The sequence below is a fragment of the Lipotes vexillifer genome, unplaced genomic scaffold (genome assembly GCF_000442215.2).
Source record: "Lipotes vexillifer unplaced genomic scaffold, Lipotes_vexillifer_v1.1 scaffold1004, whole genome shotgun sequence".
Lineage (NCBI taxonomy): Eukaryota > Metazoa > Chordata > Mammalia > Artiodactyla > Lipotidae > Lipotes > Lipotes vexillifer.
The window spans coordinates 91,064-100,208 of NW_006793064.1; the positions used below are offsets into that span (position 1 = coordinate 91,064).

Sequence of the window (9,145 nt, forward strand, 5' to 3'; positions counted from 1 at the left end):
CCTGCTCTGAGAAAGACTCAGGCACCTGGATATATACCAAGTTTCCCAGGCAGTTTTGAAGCACAGGCAGGTTTGTGAACAGTAGGTTCACACATATTCCCTGGCTGAGGACTGAAAAGATGGTTGTAGACCCTTTGCAAGGTGAGGGAACTTCAGGAGAGGCACTCTGAACTATGGTCAGAATTGCTCTGAAATCCCCAGGGGAGGGCTCACAATCAAGTGGCTCCCCTCCCCACTAACAGCGTATTTCTCCAATGACTGTAGCATCATCACTTGTCCTCTGCTCTCTCAGCCTCTGCCTTGAAATCTCTACCAAGTCTTCCCTCCAGAACTCCATCTCCATACTCGACGTGCTCTCCCTGGGTAGGAGCAGAAAGTGAACTCTCAGAGGGCTTGGGGTTCATTAGAATGAGATAAATTCTGGGTACCTTTAAGAATTCTGCATCTAAGACACTCTCCTCCTCCTGGGCAAGGTCAAAGAAGAGCTTATTGATAACGGTTCTTTTACCGACCTGAATGAAAGAACAAGATACAGTATGACTGCAAAGCTGGGTCATGGGCAAGGACAAGGGTGTACATCCAGCCTAGCCCATCGCAGGACTAACCTTTCACAGCACATCCCTTGGAGTGAGAGGACCTCTGTAACCCTGTAGGTGGCCCAAGCTGGTGCCACTAGCTTGGTGGTTACTGAAGTCATGTCACTGCAGACCCATGTGGTAACTGCTCAAAAGAAACCCCAACTCTAGGTGCTGGGCATTGCAGGGGAAAGGCAGGGAAGGAGACCAAATCTACCCAGGTGAAGATTGGCCCAGGCAATGAGTCCATCCGCCTGCTATCTTTGGGCACAAGCAGGCCTCCCGAGCCGCTCAAAAGCACAAGTGACGCTCAACCAGCCTCAAACCACGAGGGTCCAAATAGGTCAAAGACATTGCTTAGCTTCAGAGATCTTTCCTCATTCCGGCTCCCTGGCAAGGAGCTGTCTTTAGCTGAGGTGTTTTCATCCTACCACCCTCACCTGGATTCGGCACTGCGGGCAGGTCCGACTTGGTGCTGTCTCGAACCACTGAATTAGGCTGGAATGAGAAACAGAAAAACAGACTTGTGAGCCATGGCTTGGAGCGAGACATACAGGCCAGGTAGCCACCCCAACCAGAACAGCGCCTGTCCTGCTCCTCCTCGACCCAATGCCTGCCTACCCAGGAGGGCAGCACCACAGGCCATGACGGTATATCCCACAAGGCCTGACTGGTACAAGCACTCCAACCAACTGGCCCTTTTTTGGGCCCTGTTGGCTTAGATTTCCCTACCCCTGAGCTGCAATTTTGTCAACTTTCTAGGCTTGGAGCAGGGCATCGGGGGGCAAAAGTCAAAGTCAGACTCCCTCAGAGATGGGGGTTGTAATAATACCCCCATGTAAGCTACGGCTCCAAAGGGGTACACTTTCAAAGTAAGTAGTAAACTAGAGGTAAAAGCAAGTAGCAGTAAAAGCAAAACACAGCCCAGCTATGCACCATCTGCTTTAAACTTTAATTAAAATAGTCTCCTACTAGGGAATTCCCTGGCGGTCCAGGGGTTAGGACTCCGTGCTTTTGCCAAGGGCCCAGGTTCAATCCCTGGTGGGGGAACTAAGATCCCACAAGCTGTGCAGTGTAGTCAAAAACAAAAACAAAAACAAAACGTAGTCTCCTACTGGTAAACAATCCCACCCCCAGGAACCAGGGAGAAACAGAATCTTTTCAGGAAGATGATACCATAATCCTAGGCCTCAATTTTTTTTCTATAAATAATTTTTCAAATACATATAATACAAAGCTAACAACGCACAATGGAATACTACACAGCAATGAGAACAAATGAGTGTACAACTAAGAACAAATTATGGATGAATTACATAAATATAACATTGAGGAAGAGAAGCCAGATACAAAAAAAGGTATATTGTGTATAACTCCATTTACGTAAAGTAAAAAAGTAGGCAAAACTCATCTATGTTGCTGGAAGTCAAGACAGTGGCTATCCTTATGTGTGGGGAAAAGGCAGGCAGGTGGGAGTAACTGAGAGTGCACCGACCTGGGTCGTTGGACTCTTTAATTAATAGAAACTGATAAGAGGCCAGAGGAGAAATACAGGCAAGGCTTTATTGGGACTTGTGCTGTACCTGAGGGAGAAAAACAAGCAACAGGTGCCCTTGCTTGCTCACTGTGGGGCAGGGGGGGAGCTGGTTCCTTAAATGAGGTGAGTGTAGGGAGTGGGTCGGCAGATTGAGCCAGAGGGGTGGCTTAGGTAGTCTGCCCACCCCTTTGGTGGTGCTATGTGCAGGGGTCATGCACAGTACCCTGCTTTTGCTCCAGGCACTTCAGAAGCAACAGCTGGGTTTTGGCCTTTTTGTATTTTTTGTCTGTAATTTGCCCCAGCTGCTGCACACATGTAGTTATTTTTAGTCCCCTATAGTTTCTCTGTATTCTGTTGCTTGAGGAGAGGTTTGTCTAGGTGCAAGTACAAGCACTCTGGCAGTGTCCCAGGTCCCAGCCTGTCTCAGGAGGAGGTTTCTGGAGTGCTGATGTCTAGTTTCTTGTTCTGCATTCTCGTTGCAAGGGCGTGTTCAGTTTGTGAAAATTCTGCAAGCTACACACTTATTATATTTGTACTTTTAAAGGTTTTATTTTATTGATTTATTTTTGGCTGTGTTGGGTCTTTGTTGCTGTGTGTGGGCTTCTCATTGCGGTGGCTCCTCTTGTTGCAGAGCACGGGCTCTAGACGCCCGGGCTTCAGGAGTTGTGGCTCACGGGCTCTGGAGCGCAGGCTCAGTAGTTGTGGCGCACAGGCTTAGGTGCTCCGCGGCATGTGGGATCTTCCTGGACCAGGGCTTGAACCCATGTCCCCTGCATTGGTAGGCAGATTCTTAACCACTGCACCACCAGGGAAGCCCCTATATTTGTACTTTTTCTTTTCTTTTTTTTTTGCTGTACGCAGGCCTCTCACCGCTGTGGCCTCTCCGGTTGCGGAGCACAGGCTCCGGACGCGCAGGCCCAGAGGCCATGGCTCACGGGCCCAGCTGCTCCATGGCATGTGGGATCTTCCAGGACCGGGGCACGAACCCGTGTCCCCTGCATCAGCAGGCGGACTTTCAACCACTGCGCCACCAGGGAAGCCCTATATTTGTACTTTTATGTAACATTTCTTTTAAAAAAATTTATTTATTTATTTATTTATTTATTTATTTTTGGCTGCATTGGGTCTTTGTTGCTGCACGTGGGCTTTCTCTAGTTGCAGCGAGCGGGGGCTACTCTTCATTGCAGTGTGCGGGCTTCTCATTGTGGTGGCTTCTCTTGTTGCAGAGCATGGGCTCTATACGTGTGTGGGCTTCAGTAGTTGTGGCATGTGGGCTCAGTAGTTGTGGCTTGTGGGCTCCAGAGTGCAGTTTCAGTAGTTGTGGTGCACAGGCTTAGTGGCTCCGGCACGGCACGTGGGATCTTCCCCGACCAGGGATGGAACCCATGTCCCCTGCATTGGCAGGCAGATTCTTAACCACTGCACCACCAGGGAAGTCCCTGTAATGTATTTCAATAAATTTTTTTTTAAGTAAACAGTTATACAGGAAAACAGCACTACATAGTGCAAACCAGAACATATCCACAAAGACTTAAGACATTCGGATTTTCACAGACCATAATAAACACATTATGCTGAATAAATAAAAATTAAGATTGAAAATATCAGCAGAGGGCTTCCCTGGTGGTGCAGTGGATAAGAATCCGCCTGCCAATGCAGGGAACATGGGTTCAATCCCTGGTCCGGGAAGATCCCACATGCTGCGGAGCAACTAAGCTCGTGCACCACAACTACTGAGCCTGTGCTCTAGAGCCCGCGAGCCACAACTACTGAGGCCCGTGCGCCTAGAACCAGTGCTCCACAACAAGAGAAGCCACTGCAATGAGAAGCCCGCGCACCGCAACAAAGAGTAGCCCCCGCTCGCCACAACTAGAGAAAGCCCACACGCATCAACGAAGACCCAGTGCAGCCATAAATAAATAAAAACTTTTTTTTAATTAAAGAAAAAAAGAGGGCTTCCCTGGTGGCACAGTGGTTGAGAGTCCGCCTGCCAATGCAGGGGACGCGGGTTTGTGCCCCGGTCCGGGAAGATCCCACATGCTGCGGAGCGGCTGGGCCCGTGAGCCATGGCCGCTGAGCCTGCGCGTCCGGAGCCTGTGCTCTGTAACGGGAGAGGCCACAACAGTGAGAAGCTCGTGTACCGCAAAAAAAAAAAAAAAAAATTAAAGAAAAATAGAAAGAAAATACCAGCAGAGAATTCGAAAATAAAAGGTGACATATCAGAATTTAATAAGGACCAAACAGAAACTCTAAAACTGAAAAAATGGCCAAAATTAAGCATTCAATGGATGAGTTTAATAGCAGTTTAGACACAGTTGAAGAACTGGTATACTGAAAGATAGGTCAGAGGAAACACCGAGAATTAGAAAGATAGAAAATATATGAGAAATGATAAGAGATATAAAAGATACTGTGAGAAGGTCTAGCATACATATAACTAGGAATTCCAGAAAGAAAGTGTTAGGTAGAATAATGTCCTCCCCTCAAGAAGTGTACGTCCTAATTTCTGAAACCTGTGAATATGTTACCTTATATGACAAGAGTAATTTTGCAGATGTGATTAAGTTAAGGAGATGGAGAGATTATCCAGGTGTGACCCTTGTAACCACAAGGGTCCCTGTAAGTGCAACAGGAGTATTGGAGTCATACAGAGAGAGCTGAAGATGTAACACTGCTGACTTTGAAGATGGAGAAATGGGCCATGAGCCAAAGAAGGCACAGCCCCACTTCCATCTTGATTTTAACCAAGCAAGACTCATTTTGGACTTCTGACCTCCGGAATTATAAAATAATAAATCTGTGTTTTCTTAAGCCACTAAGTTAGTTGTAATGTTATAGAAGAAATGAAAAACTAACATAGAAAGAAAAGAGATAATGGAATAGAGGCAATACATGAAGAGATAATGGCTGATAATTTCCCAGAACTGATTAAAGAAATTGTTCCACAAGTTAAAGAAACCTATGAATCTCAAGCAGAATAAAAATAGTAACAAAAAGAGAATTGAGGTAACTATATTATTGTCAGACAAAATAGACTTTAAGTCAAAAAAGTTTACAAGAGACAAAGAATGACTTTACATATTGATAAAAGGTTCAATCCAACAAGACATAACAATTATAAACATATATGCCCCTAACAAAATATATATGAAATATATACATGGAAGAAAATTGTACAGAATTGAAGGGAGAAACAAAAAGTTCTCCAATAAAAGTTGGAGGTGTTGGGACTTCCCTGGTGGCTCAATGGTTAAGAATCCGCCTTCCAGTGCAGGGGACAAGGGTTCAGTCCCTGGTCCGGGAAGATCCCACATGCTGCAGAGCAACAAAGCCCGTGTGCCACAACTACTGAGCCCGCACTCTAGAGCCCACAAGCCACAACTACTGAAGCCCGTGCACCGCACCGCAAAGAAGAGTAGCCCCCCGCTCACCACAACTAGAGAAAGCCCGAACGCAGCAACGAAGACCTGATGCAGCCAAAAAAATTAAGTTTAAAAAAAATTATTTAAAAAGTTGGAGATGTCAGTACCCCACAATTTCAATAATGGATAGATCATACAGATAATCAATATGAAAATAGAGGACTTGAACAACTCTTTAAACCAAATAGACCTAACAGACATATACTCCCCCCAACAACAGCAGAACGCACATTTTTCTCAAGTGCACATGGAACATTCTCTAGGAAGGTCATATGTTAGGCCACAAAACAAGTCTTAAATTTTAAAAGGCTGAAATCACACGAAGTATCTTTTCTGATCAAAATAGAATGAAACTAAAAATCAATAACAGAAGAAAAATGGAAAATTCACAAATGTGTGGAAATTAAACAACACACTCTTAGACAACCAATGGGTCAAAGAAGAAATCACAAGGGAAATTAGAAAATACCATGAGATTAATGAAAATGAAAACATACCCAAACTGTGTAATACAGCAAAAGCAGTGCTAAGAGGGAATCTGATAGCTTTAAACACACACAATAAAAGAGAAGACACCTATTAGGATGGCTATTATGGAAAAAAAACAAAACAGAAAATAAGTTTTGGCAAGGATGTGGAGGAACTGCAACCCTTGTGCATTGTTGCTGGGGATGTAAAATGGTGCAGCTGATGTGGAAAACAGTAAGGCAGCTTCCCAAAAAATTAAATATAGAATTACTGTATGATCCAGCTATTCCACCTCTGGGGATAACCCAAAAGAAATGAAAGCAGGAACATGAACAGATACTTGTACACCAATGTTCATAGTAACATTATTCACAGTAAGGAAGGCATCTTTGAGCTCACTGAGTAAACACCCTTCTGATAAATTTTAAAATTTTATGAAGAAGTTATCATTGAAATTAAATGGTGGCAGACATGTCCAAGGAATATTGCAGGAATTTGATCCCTTTATGAATCTTGTGATAGGTGAATGTGTGGAGATGGCAACTACTGGGCAACAGAACAATACTGAAATGGTGGTAATATGAAGAAATAGCATGTTAAAAGTTTTGGAACAAGTATAAACAATGGCTGTGTTCACCAAAGAAATCAATTGTTTCCACGTGTTCCCTTTCCAAAGGGCCTGTTTTACAATGATATAAAAATCAGGTTGTGTACATTTTCATACTGAACTTTTTTGTTAAGTAAACTTTTGCAAAAGTTTTTAAAAGGTTAAAATGTTAAATGTTATCTTATATATTTTTTACTATAATAAAAGTGTATAGTAAAAAAAAAATGGTTAATTTTATGTTACACATATTTCACCACAATTAAAAAAGGAGGTCGGAATCAGCCTGTTCACAGCTGCTACAGGAATCTCCCCACTAGCTGCACACTCAACAGAACGGCTTGATTAGAAAGCACCTCCTTACCCTTCGATGTTAACTTGGGTTTGCTGAGGTCAGTGAATACACTGAAGTGTCTGACCAACGAGATGACTCTGGACAGAATCATTCCAAACCATCAAACAAACCACCAGAAATCGAGTAGCCAGTAGTCTACTAGGTCTCGAAGAAACAAAAGGGCTCGCTAATGTGGTGAAAGTTCATTTCTGCCCGGGGTGATAATTTTGAAATCACATCTCTTTGCAAGTCGATCAAAGAAACCCCTACACTGTCTTCATTAAACCAATCCTGTACCCCCGACCTCAGCTCAGCTGTCACCTCCTCCGGGAAGCCTGCCATAACCCGCCTCTGCCCAGGTCAGGAACTCTCGTGGGACTCCGTCTAATGCCGTCCTCATCACCAGTCTGGGCTCCGGGGTCGGGTCGCCCGGAGGCCCGATACCCCACAGCCCTGTAGCCGTACGGGGGCGAGCGCCCAGCTCCAACAGAGCAGTCACTCACCACTGCAAGTGGAAGGTGTGGCCGCAGTGAATGGCGGCCACGTCGCGGGAGTGATCGAAGAAGTCAGAGCAAATGGTACACAGAGCACGGATAGGCATGATGACTGGTCTCAAGTGGCCAAGGTAGCCAAGGAAAACGCGACGGGTTCAGCTTCTTGGCCGTGCCTCGGCGTCTCAGCTTGCTTCAAATTTGGCTCCCCAGCGCAACTTCCGGGAGCGGATCGGAAGTGGCAACAAGGAACGTGAAGGTGCGGACTAAAGGTTGGGTCCGGATTGGACGAACCCTCAGGGGCGGGGCTTAACGGCCCACCGGCCGTAAAGAATCCTGGGGCCGAGCGCGGGCCTGAAATTGTTAGCGGTAATTCTCAGGCGGTTCGCGGGAAGACTGCCGGTACCGCAGGAGCGCAGCATTGGATTGGCACGAAGAGCAGCTGCGTCACCGGCCGGGCCCCTTTCTGGGGCAAGACTGAGAGTTATGGTCCCAAGCCAGAGCTGGTGCCAGGTGCGCTGGGCACGGGCTTCTCAGCCTTGTTCCCTCGGCGTAGCCTCCTCTGCACTTCGGGGGAGTCGAGAAGACCGCGTCCGTAGGGGAATGGGACGACGGTCCCGATGGAGAGCGGGTCCCCTGGCCTCTGGACAGTGCTCGACCATATGGTGGAAGCCCATAGTTCCCAGACCAAAAGAACGCACCACCCTCTCAGCCTTCCGCTCTGAGTGGTCCTAGAAAGATGGACACAGGTCCAGACACCTCAAGCTCACCCTGGCTCTATACAAGCAAAGCTTGATGATCCCTAAGTTTAGAGGTGGCAGGGTCAGTATCCTGACTTTAGTTCCTAGCTCTCAGGAGGATCAAGTTTTTCCTCGGGACTGCACTAGGGTTGGAATTTTGGAGGCCCAGATGCTTCATAGATGAGTGGCTAACAGACCTTTTTCTTATTCTCACATCAGAGAAGTTATCTTTGGGGTCCTCTCTGAGAAAGAGCAGCATACCTGGTGAGTTCACCTGGGCTGATCTGGGCTGGAACAAGTATTCCTAGGAGTTTTCATGATTAATTATTTTTAGCAGTGTTACTCCCGTCTCCCCAGAAAATAACCTTGTACAGAGCCCCATAATATAAAGCTGATCTGTTCCACCTGAAGTAGACCCAGAGTGAAGTCCTTGGGGCCTATGTGGAAAGCAAAGGTGTTGCTTACAGGAAAGAGGAATCAACACAAAGGGCAGGCTAGAATCTTTGTGTAATGCCCACCCTGCATCCACTCCCCAACCCAGGGAAGCCCAAAGGTCTCTCCCTATGGTGGATGACACTTGGCGGGTTCCAGGTCTACGCCTAAGTTAAGATAAAGGCTCCTTGTTCAACAGGACTTGTCAGAACATAGACCAGAGGTTATTCCTTGGCACACGCCCAGCACAGTACCCACCACCCACATGGATTTCTGGAGTCCAGAGGACCTTGCCACACCATCAAGGAACACCCTGTGGCAGGGATGAACTGTACTCTCAGCCCAAGCAATCCGCATGGCACTGAGCACAGACCACTCACTACCTGTGAACCTAACTCCCGGCCTCTCCCCTCCCCATTGCCTTCCAGGGGCCCTTCCCCAGTAATATAGAGGAAGCAAAGGCGAGAGGGTGGCCAGAGGCTTTGGCAGAGTGACATTTATTTGCCAGGTTCAGCAGGAGCACAGCCCACAGACCCTCAAAC

The 9,145-nt window shown here is 46.6% G+C and overlaps 1 protein-coding gene across 1 annotated transcript in view; it reads right to left on the bottom strand.

Moving 5' to 3' along the window:
- The window catches only part of TRAIP (TRAF interacting protein), a 25,762-nt gene extending 18,171 nt beyond the window's left edge, over positions 1-7,591 (bottom strand). The window contains exons 1-3 of the mRNA XM_007466210.1: positions 7,444-7,591; positions 1,016-1,073; positions 429-512 (exon numbers count right to left, since the gene is read on the bottom strand). Of these exons, the coding sequence (XP_007466272.1) occupies positions 429-512; positions 1,016-1,073; positions 7,444-7,541 (240 nt within the window). The 5' untranslated portion in view covers positions 7,542-7,591. The remainder of the gene's footprint in view (positions 1-428; positions 513-1,015; positions 1,074-7,443) is intronic.
- Between the last annotated feature and the right edge of the window lie 1,554 nt (positions 7,592-9,145).